Here is a 13004-nt window from a genome sequence, read left to right as displayed (position 1 = left end):
GGCCATCACCGAAGGCTTCCCGTAGGAGGGGGCCTTTGAGCTGAGCCTTCAAGAATGGGTGGAATTTCCAGAGGGTCCAGAGAAGAGAAACAGTCTGGCGTTTCAGGTGGAGGGGTTGACTCTCCCAGAAGGCAAAGTATGCGAACTACAAAGCGCGCGGGGACTCGCTGGTCTACACGGTGGGGGCCCTGCAGTCCTCACCAACCGCGTAGAATTTGCCGAGTATTAGCCACGAGGGGCGGGGTGAGGCGGGGCGGGGCCGAGGTGGGGTGGGGGGGGGTGGAGGCCCAGAGAGCTTCATAAAGCCACAGCAAAGGCGCCGCGACGCTAGTGACAGCGGCCCGCTGAAGACGGAGCCCGGGAGCTGCCGCGCGCCCGCCAAACGCGGGCGCAGGACCCAGGCGTCCGAGCCCGGGCTCCGGTGGGGCCCCCGCCCCGCCCCCGCCAGCCTCCGCCCAGCCGACCCCCCGCGCCCGCCCCCGCGCGGAGAAGGGCCGGTCCTCGACGGCCGCGGGAAGGTAGCAGCCCGCCCCGGATGGGCATCTTGGAGCCAGGCTGCCGAGACATGCTGACGGGCACCGACCCGATGCCAGCGAGCGACGAGGGCCGGGCGCCAGGCGCCGACTCGCACAACCGCTACTTCTACCCGGAGCCGGGAGCGCAGGACGCGGCCGACCGTCGCGTGGGCGCCAGCCCTGGGGCGCCCTACGCCGGGGGCGCCCTGGTGCCTGCCCCACCGGGCCGCTTCCTCGGAGCCTACGCCTACCCGCCCCGACCCCAGGCCACCGGCTTCCCCGGGGCGGGCGAGCCCTTCCCGCCGACGCCGGGCGCCGAGGGCTACCAGCTGGGGGACGCCTACACCGCCCCGGACCCGCGCGCCACACTCTACCCGGGGCCGCGCGAGGACTGTGCGCTGCCGGCGGGGCTGGAGGTATCCGGGAAGCTGAGAGTCGCGCTCAACAACCACCTGTTGTGGTCCAAGTTTAATCAGCACCAGACGGAGATGATCATCACCAAGCAGGGACGGTAAGTGAGGCGCGCGCCGGGAGCGCCGAGCTGTGGGAGCCTCCTCGGTCCCGCCGGCCCGGACAGGGACGCGCTTTTCTTTTTCTTTTTTCTTTTCTTTTCTTTTCTTTTTTTTTCTGTCTAGACTTTGCTAGTGTCTCTGTGTCTCTCACAGCTTTGGCTCAGGCTTTGTGGGGAAAGAGGAGTTGAGTTTCGGACAGGAAAGTTCTGGGGCTTGTTTACTCTCAGGACCAACAGGCACAACTCAAAAGGGAGGTGGAGGAGAGGGGCGCAGTGAGCTGTCGTCCTGGTTTAGGGGGAGGGTGCCTATGGTTTCACCCAGCATTGGGGTGCGGTCTCTGCCTGGAGCGGGGCGCGGAGGGCGCAGGGGGAGTGTGTGCTTTGGGTTTGACAGAGCAGGGCGCCTCTTAGCCCCTATGTGTGGGGAAACGGAGCGGAGGGCAGGGTCTTTCAGTGGGGTGGACAGCAATCCAGCCCTCATCTCCGGGGCCCCTTGTGCCCACCTCTCCCAGCCCCCTTGCTGCTGTTGTGTACAGGTCAGCTCTGGGGTTGGGGGGTGGTGTGGTAAAACTGGGATTTGGTGACATGGAGAAGTGGTCGCCAAGTTTCCTTTCCGGTAGTACTTTGAGATCGTATGTCTGGTGTGCGCATGTGTTGGGAGGGGGGAGGTCGTAAAGTGGGAGGGGGCATAGATTCCTTCCAGACACAGTCCCCTCCCTGAGGGCACAGATGTCCATGGGCCTGAGCAGGTGACGCTAACCCATGGGTCCCAGCTGGCAGCCATTCCCACACTCTGTACCCTTCAAGGCTTGTCCCTGAAAGCCTGCCCCACCCTCATCCAGATACTCACCAGTCTATCCTGGGGAACCCATGGTTCCATGGTTCAGGGTCCCCTGAGCTCCGTGCATGTGGGGTAGGGTTTGGGGCCAAGGGTGCTGCTTCCGGAGAGAGTCTCCTACAAGGGGAAAGAAAGAGAAACTTGCAACTTGTGTGGTATTTGTTTAGTAAGCAACACTCTGAGTGGGCCCTGCCTGTGTCTGGTGTGTGAGTGTGCACCCACCCTTCCCGGTGGGGGCCCGTGTGGGCAGGGGACCAGCGAGGGCCTCTGTGTGGAGGTGCTATGTCATCAGTGGACCTGGGAGGTGTTGAAGAGCAGATACCGAGGGTTGGGCTTGGGGAGGGAGAAGGGAGAGGCCATGCTGGGCCTGAGGGTTGGCATTCAATCTGGGCATTGCTGGAACATTCATCCCTCCTGACGGATGATTTCTATGGGGTGGCTTGGGATTGAGGGACCTGTCCACCAACCACAATTGGCTTCAAGTTGCTGAACTGTTCCTCTTTCTCAGGGATGAACCCGGGAAAGTTGGCATTTTCTTTCACGGCACGGCCTTCATCTTCTAGGCCTTCTGATAATTCCTCTCTGCTCCCCCAGCCCTAGCCCCTGTCTGGGTGCACCCAGGCATAGCCTAGGCTTCTAGGCTATCATGTCTGAATTGGAGGGGACCCAGAAGATCCTGTCCCATCTTCTCCCTGGACAGAGAGGCAAATGGACCCAGAGACAGTAAGAGACTTTTCTGAGGTTACACAGCACATTCATCGCTGGCAGAACTGGCACCAGCATGCAGATGTTATGTGCCTGGGTTTCTTTCTCTGGTCCCCCACGACCAGGAGTAAAAACAGCCACCCACACTGTCCGAAGGCCTTGATGCATTCAGAGTGCTTTCACTTCCATTATTTCACTGTGTGCTAGGTAGGCCAAGCGGCCTCCCCATTTACAGCTGAGGGCACTGAGGCCCAGGGGAGCTAGTGGCTTACACTGGGTTACACGGCAGACCTGAACTCAGGCTCAGGCCTGAACTCTGTTGAGTGGTCAGGAAGCCTTCCCACCCTGGGGCCTGGTCGGGGGGGGGGGGTCTCCCCACAGCCTTGCAGCCAGGCCCCAGCCCCTCCAGTCTTGAGGGATGAGGTAGACAGAGCTTCAGCAGAACCTCAGGGCTCTGGGGATGCAGGGCTAGCTGGGGGTCTTAGGTGGATGCGTCTTTCCGTACTGGTTGCCTCCTTTACACCTACAGCCTCCTTCTTTCCTTTATTTTCCTGCTGAATAATCTTCTCTGGACAAGTTTTGTTGTCTCTCTTTTAGATCCACACACTTAATTTCCTTTATTATGAAAAATTCCAATATATACAAAAGTGAAGAGAAACATGTAACGGATCTCCATCTACCCATTATCCAGCTTCAACAGGTGTCAATACTGGTCCAATCTTGTTTCTGCTTTATCCTCGCTCACTTAACTTCTGGTCTGAAACTATATTAGTGATAGTGTAAGTAGTTAGTAAGTAAATCCTAGACACTGTATTACTTTATCCTTAAGTAGTTCTCCATGCACCTCTAAAAATGGCTTTTTAAAAATAAACACAATGCCATTAGCAAACCTGAAAAGAAACTCTTAAATATCAAATTTCCCTGATTGTTTCTTGTATGTGCACACGCGCGTGTTTTACAAGCCTCACACTTTCAATCCATCCTAACGGACTGCTTCGGACACTGCGGGCTGTGGGGCCGCTGGAAGGAGGCAGTGGCCCCTCACCACTTCCTCTGAGGCCTCCTCTTGGATCAGGCCTTGGGGGCCCCATGGTGGGGTGGAGAGGACAGAGGACACACCGCCCCCGATTCAGCACCCCTGACTGTGAGCTTGGGCTCCAGTGATCTGGGAAGTCGGCGGCCATTTCCTTCTGCTACTGGCTTCTGAAAAGGAAGTCTTGGGCTCAGAGAACGGCTCCCTTTCTGTCCTCCTGCTTCGGTGGGCTGGCCTGTCCTTCCATGGTTTCCAGTGACCCACCAGTCACCACCACATCACCCACGGCTTTCTTCCTTTTTGAAAAATCCTTCCAGCCCAGGCCCACCCACAGTCCCGTAGCCTTTCGCCTTGGGCTGACTCACTCCCTCCCAGATCCTTCCTCTCCCACCCACCCTAGACCCGTTCCTCAGTGTGCACACAGTAATGCTCTCCTCCATGGGCAGGAATGGGGTGGGGAGCAGGGGGTGATTCCAGGGTCCAGAGACTGATCCAGGCAGCTCAGATGGGGCTGGGAGGGGAAACGGAGGACAAGAAGATGGACTGGCCAGCTGGAAGGCTGAGAGTTCAAGTTTGCGTGTTTGTGGAGGTTCACGGCCTGATAGGCCCACTCATGTTGCCCGGCCTCGTGTTGTTTCTGGGAGGCAGTCTGTGTGCTGCGCCCAAGTCGGCCGGTGTGTGATAGTCGACGGTAGACGTTCTCAGTAGAGGAAGAGAGAGGCGGCTGTCTCGTGTGTGGGTGTGTGGGTGTGCAGCAATTGCCGGCAATCCCCACTTTTCTGGGTGTAATTAGTTGATTATTATAATTAAGATAACTCTTGTTAAGCAGCTCAGTTTGCATTTGTGTATGTGTGTGCGAAGTTAGGGCTTGATAAAACAATTTCAGTCCCGTACCATCCTCAGCCCTTTTGGTTTTCTCTTCTCTACATTCCAACTCCGAGAACTTTTTAGATCTTTAAATTTTTTTTTTTTTTTTAGCTTTAAGCCTGCTTTAATTTGGGCTGACTGGCTTTATTTCTTTTGGAGCAGGTGAAAACGGCTTTGCTTTCTCTTCCGCCGTTTGCTGGTGGCTGTCTGATTTCTATTCAGTGGGTCCGAGGTTGGTGGGAAGAGGCGATCCCTTGATGCCCGAGCGCTTTTTGCATTTGGATCGGTACAAGGCATTGCCAGAATACCCTCCTCAAAGGTGGTACCGATTTACACCCCCACCAATAGTGGCTGAGAGGACCCATTATCCCACAGGTTCATCAGCATTAGATATTGTCAATTTTGAAACATTTTGCCAACGTGACTGATAAGAACCATCTTTTAATTTGTACTTAACGATGGTGAATTGGCGCATTGTCAGAGGTGCACAGGATGGGGATGGGATATGATGACTTTGTGAATCATTTCAAACTGGATGGTCCTTAGAAGCAGCAGAGGAACTTGGGGTCTTGGACCCTGTCCCCTGAGGGCTGAGTGAGTGGTGAGCGGTCTTTCCTAGGGGCTCAGTTTGGCACCAGACCCATCTTCACTCCTGGTTCCTTCCCAGCAAAGTGTCGTGTAAATCAGAGGCTATTTTGGGATCCCAGCTGGTGGTGATTCTAGACTTTTAGGGTGAAGTTGAGACCTCCCTTCTCCTCTCCCTCTTCCCCACAGTCTTCCTGTGTCTCCTGCCTTTCACTCTACCAGCGATAAGCAGGATGGGGTGAGGGAGACGATAGCATGCGCTCTGCCATCAGGAGACCCCATTTCTGCTCTCCCAACGTGGAGCCATCACCAAACCTCTCTGAGCGTCATTTTCTTCAAGTATAAATTGGAAATAACATTTTATATCTCAAAGCACTGGTTCAGTGAACTGGCTGCTGCATAAGTAGTGGCACTTGAATGAATATGTTCCTTCTCTCTATTACTACATGTTTAGATAGGAACTGGTTACAGTATAGGCAACATGAATGACCTGACCACTGTTGTAGAATGAGCTGGTGGTAGAAATGGGTTGAAAATATTCCCCCACCCTCGATTGCTCAAAATCTCATCCCTAACCTTTGATTTCTCCAGTTGACTGGCATACCGAGCTCCTGGGACCGAGGGCCTCAGACCGTAACCCTGGACTCTTGCTTGAGGTTCTTCAGCCAGGCCAGAGGGCTTTCATAGTTCTGGGCCTGGGAGAAGATGGGATGGGGGTGGGATGGGAGAGACGGTGAGCTGAGTTTCACATCCTTCAAACTCCTTAACAGCTCTCAGAGGAAAGATGGACAGGAGTTATTATCTCCATTTACGGGCGGAGAAAGTGAGGTTTGGCTTGGGAATTAACTTATCCAAGGCCATAGGGCCACTAAGTCTCTTTTTCTCAGCCCAGGAGAGTCTGGGGAAGACAGGAATGTGACAGTACCCTCCCCGGGAGATCTTTTTTTTTTTTTTTTTTTAAATAAATTTATTTATTTATTTTTGGCTGCGTTGGGTCATCGTTGCCGCGCGTGGGCCTTCTCTAGTTGCGGCGAGCGGGGGCTTCTCTTTGTTGCGGTGCACGGGCTTCTCATTGTGGTGGCTTCTCTTGTCGCGGAGCACGGGCTCTAGGCGCGTGGGCTTCAGTAGTTGTGGCTCGTGGGCTCAGTAGTTGTGGCTCACGGGCTCTAGAGCACAGGCTCAGTAGCTGTGGCGCACAGGCTTAGTTGCTCCGTGGTATGTGGGATCTTCCCGGACCAGGGCTCGAACCCGTGTCCCCTGCATTGGCAGGCGGATTCTTAACCACTGCGCCACCAGGGAAGTCCCCGGGAGATCTTTCCAAGGTTATTAGTGATGTTGATCTGGGACCCTCTGGGGACTAGAATCCACCCAAAAGTGCTCCTAGGCCCCTAGAACTCTCCCTCCCCCAGGTTTCCTCACTCATGAACCAGTGCCTTTCTTCCCAACCTGCAGGGCTTCTTGTAGGGGAGGGGAGAAGTGTGTGGGAATGAAAAGTAATTCTCATGAGGGTGTGACTCTTCCAGCTTAAAAACTCTGCTCTTCCTGCTTGGGTTAGAAGAGAAAGACTAAGCCATAGATGTGCTGGTTGTAGTGATGGTGGTGATGGGGTGGTGGTGGTTGTAGTGGTGGTGATGGGCTGGTGGTGGTTGTAGTGGTGGTGGTGGTGGGGGTAGTGATGGTGGAGGTGTTGGTTGTAGTGATGGTGGTGATGGGCTGGTGGTGGTTGTAGTGGTGGTGGTGGTGGGGGTAGTGATGGTAGAGGTGTTGGTTGTAGTGGTGGTGGTGGTGATGGTGGAAGTATTGGTTGTAGTGGTGGTGGTGATGGTGGAGGTGTTGGCTGTAGTGATCGTAGAGGTGTCGGTTGTAGTGATGGTGGAGGTGTTGGTTGTAGTGGTGGTGGTGATGGGTTGGTGTTGGTTGTAGTGATGGTGGTGATGGGCTGGTGGTGGTTGTAGTGGTGGTGGTGGGGGTAGTGATGGTGGAGGTGGTGCTTGTAGTGATGGTGGTGATGGGGTGGTGGTGGTTGTAGTGGTGGTGAGGGGGTAGTGATGGTGGAGGCGTTGGTTGTAGTGATGGTGGTGATGGGGTGGTGGTGGTTGTAGTGGTGGTGGGGGGTAGTGATGGTGGAGGTGTTGGTTGTAGTGGTGGTGGTGATGGGGTGGTGGTGGTTGTGGTGGTGGTGAGGGGGTAGTGATGATGGAGGCGTTGGTTGTAGTGGTGGTGGTGATGGGGTGGTGATGGTGGAGGTGGCGGAGATGGTTGTGGTATGGTAGTGCTTCTTCCTCTGAATCTGTTGCTCAGCACAATAGCACAACATCCCAAATCCAACTTCCTCCACTTTTCCTGGGAACCAGGACTTTGAACATGGGGGCTGTGCTCAATAGAGTCCCTCTTCCAGGTGTATGGGAATCTCCAGCTAGGACTTCAGTTACTTCTCTGAAGACCCTGGAGCAGGCTGTGCTACAGACATCAGGCCCAGGAGGATGGGGCAGGGAGAGCCTGTGGATGGGTGCTCTGGGGCTAAGTGCATGTTAGCACCGTGAGAGCCACGATGGAGAGGGTGGATGACAGACTGAGGCCAGACCAGGGTTCAGGGAACTGAGAGATGAGGACCTACTAGGAACTGCCTGTGTGGGGCTGGCTTGTGGCTTTGCTCCCCCTCTAGGGAGCAAGCTAAGGCTAGGGACAGGGGTGTGCAGCTAATGTCTAGCAACTGACCCTCTGAAAGAAAAACATTTTTAAAAGCCCCGATTCATAGTGTTTGCTGACTTCCGTGGTAAATACCCCTATAATGGCTGCTCGTAAGCTGCCCACATGATATCACTGAATGCGGAGTTGGGAAGAGACCGTGTGGTAGTGCACATAATCTGGTATCTCCACCGGACAGGTACAATAGATGTAAACAATCTCAAGAGCAGAGATAATAGTAAACCGTAGTAAAAAAAATTGAGAAGTGATTTTTTTGAGTATTTATTACCGTGGCTTGTAATGTAATATATTTAATTGTAAATTTATGTGATTTAATTTTTAATCGTGGCTGTTTAACAACTGGCTGGCAGACTTCCTGGACTTCTCCAGCTGGCTCTGGGGAGGGGTGGGAGCCGGCTCCAGCATACCAGCGACGGACAGCCTTTGCACAGGGCACGGCTGTCCGGGGGATTGGGGGCTGATGGATATTGATGGGTCTCCCTGTTCTCCCCAGGCGGATGTTCCCATTCCTGTCATTTACTGTGGCTGGGCTGGAGCCCACCAGCCATTACCGGATATTTGTGGACGTGGTCTTGGCGGACCAGCATCACTGGCGGTATCAGAGCGGCAAGTGGGTGCAGTGTGGAAAGGCTGAGGGCAACATGCCAGGTACGCGCCTCCTTGGGAACTGGGGGGCATGCTTTTTAATCTAATACTGGGCGCCCCCTGGTGGATCCAAGAGGAACCCCCAAGCCCCTGGCCCTGACTCCTAGGATTTCATTCTCTGTTCCATCCCTCCCATCCCATCCCACCCCACCCCACTCCACCCCACCCCATCCCCTCCCACTTCTCACTTCCGTTCTGTTTGTCATCTCTTCTACTTTGCTCTAGCCTGTCTTCGGCTCAGTCCTCTGCCCACACCTCCCCCTGTCCTGCCCCGTCTGTCCTCCCCCTGCATCCTTCTTGCCATCCCCCTCAGAACAGGCAAAGAAGCCCCACATCACCAGGGGTCTGGTCCCAGGGGCTGCATGCCAAAGAGATTATCTGTCCACAGGGAACCGCCTGTACGTCCACCCAGATTCTCCCAACACTGGAGCCCACTGGATGCGCCAGGAAGTTTCATTTGGGAAACTAAAGCTCACGAACAACAAAGGGGCCTCCAACAACGTGACCCAGGTGGGACTCCTCCCCATGGGATAGCCCCGCACCCCTCCCTGTCCCCGAGGTCGCAGCGGGTCCTGCAGGCTGCTTCTGTTCTGTAAGAGCGACTTTTCTCCCTCTCTGACTCTGGTTCTTTTCCACCCACCTTGGGAGGAAGCTGAATCTCAGGGCAGACAGGCGTCACATTCGGGCCAACACGGACCAAACCAGCCAGGGGGTTTCTTCACTGAATCCTGGGCTACCATCACTCGTGTACCATATTGGGTATAGAGTTGGTACCGGTGGTCCCAGGGAATGGATGCAAAGTTTCTTTGAGTTGAGCAATGCTATTAAAAGTGCCCTTACCCCTGAAAAGCCCTGTTTGTGCTAATCCCTTGGTCACAATGGACATCTGGGGATAGGTAAAGGGATAGGCAAGAGAATAGAATTGGTGCCCTGAAGAGGCTAGGGACTGGGGTTGGAAGCCTGGGAAAAGTTATGTGGTGGCGGGGCAGAGGAATGGGCACGATGACCTCAGGGTCCTTTCTAGCTTGGCCGTAGGGTTGGCCACAGGTGGGGCTGGGAGAGGGTTCCTTTGAACTCCCTCCTCCCACCCTCACCGCCGTCCTACCCTCTCTCAGATGATTGTGCTCCAGTCCCTCCATAAGTACCAGCCCCGGCTACACATTGTCGAGGTCAGTGATGGAGAGCCAGAGGCGGCCTGCAACGCTTCCAACACGCACATCTTTACTTTCCAAGAAACCCAGTTCATTGCCGTGACCGCCTACCAGAACGCCGAGGTGAGGGCTCCCTGGGCGAGGGTGGGCTGAGCCTGTGGCAGGGCGGGGGGACGACGAGGGGGAGAGTGGAGCCCCCAGTCTTCCTGGGAGCGATTTTGGAAGTTCCCCAGCCTCAGACTCAGGACTCAGGGGACTCTGTTTCACTTCTCTCTAGATTACTCAGCTGAAAATTGATAATAACCCTTTTGCCAAAGGATTCCGGGAGAACTTTGAGTCGTAAGTGCCACTGGGTTCATCTCATGTTGGCAGAGGCCTCCTCTTGTCCCTCTGAGACCAGACAAGTGCTCAGCACGTCCCCTGTCTGCCTCTGCAGTGGGGAAGTGTGGGCTGGGTACTGGAGGGCGGCGGGCAAGTCAGGAAGGAGGGTCTGGGGAGGGACGTGAGACAGGCAGGCTCCTAAGTGACCAGTTCTGGTCATGACCCCTGTCTTTCGCTTCCTGTTTTTTTTTTAGCATGTATGCATCTGTTGACACCAGCGTCCTCTCCCCGCCTGGACCCAACTGTCAATTGCTTGGGGGAGACCACTACTCTCCTCTGCTCCCCAACCAGTATCCCGTTCCCAGCTGTTTCTACCCCAACCTTCCCAGCCAGGCCAAGGATGTGGTTCCCCAGCCTTACTGGCTGGGGGCCCCTCGGGACCACAGCTACGAGGCCGAGTTTCGAGCTGTCAGCATGAAGCCTTCATTCCTGCCCTCCGCCCCTGGCTCCACTATGTCCTACTACCGAAGCCAGGAGGTCCTGGCGCCTGGAGCTGGCTGGCCTGTGACCCCCCAGTACCCTCCCAAGATGGGCCCAACCAGCTGGTTCCGCTCCATGCGAACTCTGCCCATGGAACCTGGCCCTGGAGCCTCAGAGGGGCGGGGGCCGGAAGACCAGGGCTCCCCCTCCTTGTGGACTGAGATCACCCCCATCCGGCCAGAGTCCAGCGACTCAGGACTGGGTGAAGGAGACTCTAAGAGGAGGCGTGTGTCCCCCTACCCTTCCAGTGGCGACAGCTCCTCCCCTGCGGGGGCCCCTTCTCCTTTTGATAAGGAAACCGAAGGCCAGTTTTATAACTATTTTCCCAATTGAGCAGATGACATGGTGAAAGGAACAGAAAGAGTGTCATTGGGTTGGTGACACCAACTAACGTAGACCACAGACCCAGGACTGAGCCGTCCCCAGCTCCCTCTGTCCCATCTCCTTCTGTAGCTGGTTGAGGAAGAGGGGGGCCAAGAAGGATTCTGGGGTTCACTTGCTGCCTCCTGGCCCACAGTGAAACCTGCGAGGAGTGTTCTCTGCCCCTTCCTCTGTCCCAACTACAGTCATTTACCTGGTGCTGCTTCTGGCTGTGGGTTCCCAGCTGGAGAACAGAAAACAGACAGTGGAAGGTCTGGGACACAAAGGAGCTTCCTCCCTTCTGCGGGGTGTAGGGGTGGGAGTGGGGGGGGGCGGTCAGGATCAGGTGGGACAGCCAGACTGGAGACTCAGATCTCTTCCTCTACAGAGTAACTTTCAACATTTGTGTGTGTGTGTTAATCCCTGATGTGGAAATAAAGACACATGAATTTTATAACAGCCAGCCAGCCACAGTCAGGGGAGAGGACCCAATGACTTTGGGCAGCTGGCTTGGGCCCCACCCTCTTAGAGGCAGTGGGGTCCCAAGGAAGGGGCTGGGAAGGGGGGGGAATTGTGCACGATTCAAGAAGCAAGGTCTTGGCGGGGTGGTGTGTGAGGGTGCATTTTTCTTTTTTCTTTTTTGGGAACGGGGGAGGCTATTTATTGTACAGAGAGTGGTGTCCGGATATATTGCTTTTGTCTTCATCACTTTCTGAAAATAAACACGAAACTGTCAAGTGTGTCCTGCTTTAATGCCTGGGTAGGGGACACGACACGGGGGACTCTACCGGGAACTGCAAGTACACCAAAGCTGTTCTCTCTGCTCTAGAACAGAACTTGAAGTTCCGAAGACCATGTACCTCCTAGAAACCAGAGGTGACTTCATTCAGGGGATAAACTGAGTCAGAGCAATGCTATGTGTCCTGCCTTTAGTGCTCAGGTTAATGGCTGATGCCGCTTCTTGAGGTGTCTTGGGATACCCTGACCTGTAGAGCAGGGTGTGAGGGCAAGGCCAGAGGATGGGGGCTGGGTCGGGGCGGGTGGGTCTGAGGAGAAGGATGGCACTTGATTTCTCTTTGCATTTCTAGCAGCTTTGGATCCTCCATCTTCATCTTAGGGTTGTTCAAGGATTAAAGGAGTAAATGTAAATAGGACCACATGAAATTGCTGTTTTTGTAGGTCAAAAACAGCCAAATATTGGCAATTTCATATGATTTACCCTAGTACATGTAAAGGGTTTAGAACAGTGCCAGATAAACAGTAAGCACTCAGAGTGTAAACTATCATCATTGTCATTATTATCATTCTCTAGCCGTTTCTCTCTCTCCTTATACACATACTGAATTGCATTTGTAAAATGATACATGCTTCTTTTAAAGAACTGAAGCAATGCAGAAAACTATAAAGACAACAATAAATTATCCTAAATCTTACCACCCATCAATAATTATCATTAACATTAGATAGATTGGAGAGACAGAAACACTTTTATAATATTGGAATCATACTGAAAATGCTTTTTATTAATGAAATCTATTGAATTTTCATTAACAGAAGTTAATAATAATAATAATAATAACCCACCAAACCATCAAAACCCCTAAGAATCTCAAGTGAATGAGGACAATTGCCGAAGTCAAATCTTCCTTCATGATAAGAGATATTTCCTAAAAGAGCACTCTAAGGTTAAAAAAGGAGCTTATGAGAAACATTAAGAGGTTGGAGTTACTATGTTTGCCTCATCCCAGTCCAGAGTATACCCCATTCTAATGTGGGAACATCATTATAGGCTGTATAGGTGTTCTCCCAATTCTTTTTGGAGCCTGGAAAACTTCACTAATGTCTCACAGTTCACATTCCCTCTTTTACTGGTCTCTGCCCAGAGGTAATTTTCATCACCATCTAGTCAGAAGAAGGAAAAGATAAGGAGACATACATATCTGGTTCCATCCTCTTTGGATTCGGAAGCTCATCTTTTTTTTTTTTTTTTAAACGTGATAATCCATTTATTTATTTATTTATTTATTTATTTATGGCTGTGTTGGGTCTTCGTTTCTGTGCGAGGGCTCTCTCCAGTTATGGCAAGTGGGGACCACTCTTCATCGCAGTGCGCCGGCCTCTCACTATCACGGCCTCTCTTGTTGCGGAGCACAAGCTCCAGATGCGCAGGCGCAGTAATTGTGGCTCACGGGCCTAGTTGCTCCGTGGCATGTGGGATCTTCCC

The 13004-nt window shown here is 53.7% G+C and overlaps 1 protein-coding gene across 1 annotated transcript; it reads left to right on the top strand.

Annotated features, from left to right (window-relative positions):
• Positions 1-516: 516 nt before the first annotated feature.
• On the top strand, positions 517-11327 carry TBX21 (T-box transcription factor 21). The gene is made up of 6 exons (XM_068530574.1): positions 517-1026; positions 8257-8411; positions 8797-8918; positions 9524-9682; positions 9837-9898; positions 10135-11327. Exons 1-6 carry the CDS (start codon positions 536-538, stop codon positions 10751-10753), a joined length of 1608 nt encoding a protein of 535 aa, XP_068386675.1. The 5' UTR covers positions 517-535; the 3' UTR covers positions 10754-11327.
• Positions 11328-13004: the final 1677 nt, after the last annotated feature.

This window comes from Eschrichtius robustus, chromosome 20 (genome assembly GCF_028021215.1).
Source record: "Eschrichtius robustus isolate mEscRob2 chromosome 20, mEscRob2.pri, whole genome shotgun sequence".
NCBI classification, from domain to species: Eukaryota; Metazoa; Chordata; class Mammalia; order Artiodactyla; family Eschrichtiidae; genus Eschrichtius; species Eschrichtius robustus.
Note: the sequence above shows the minus strand (reverse complement) of the source record. Positions and strands in the feature narration are given on the sequence as shown.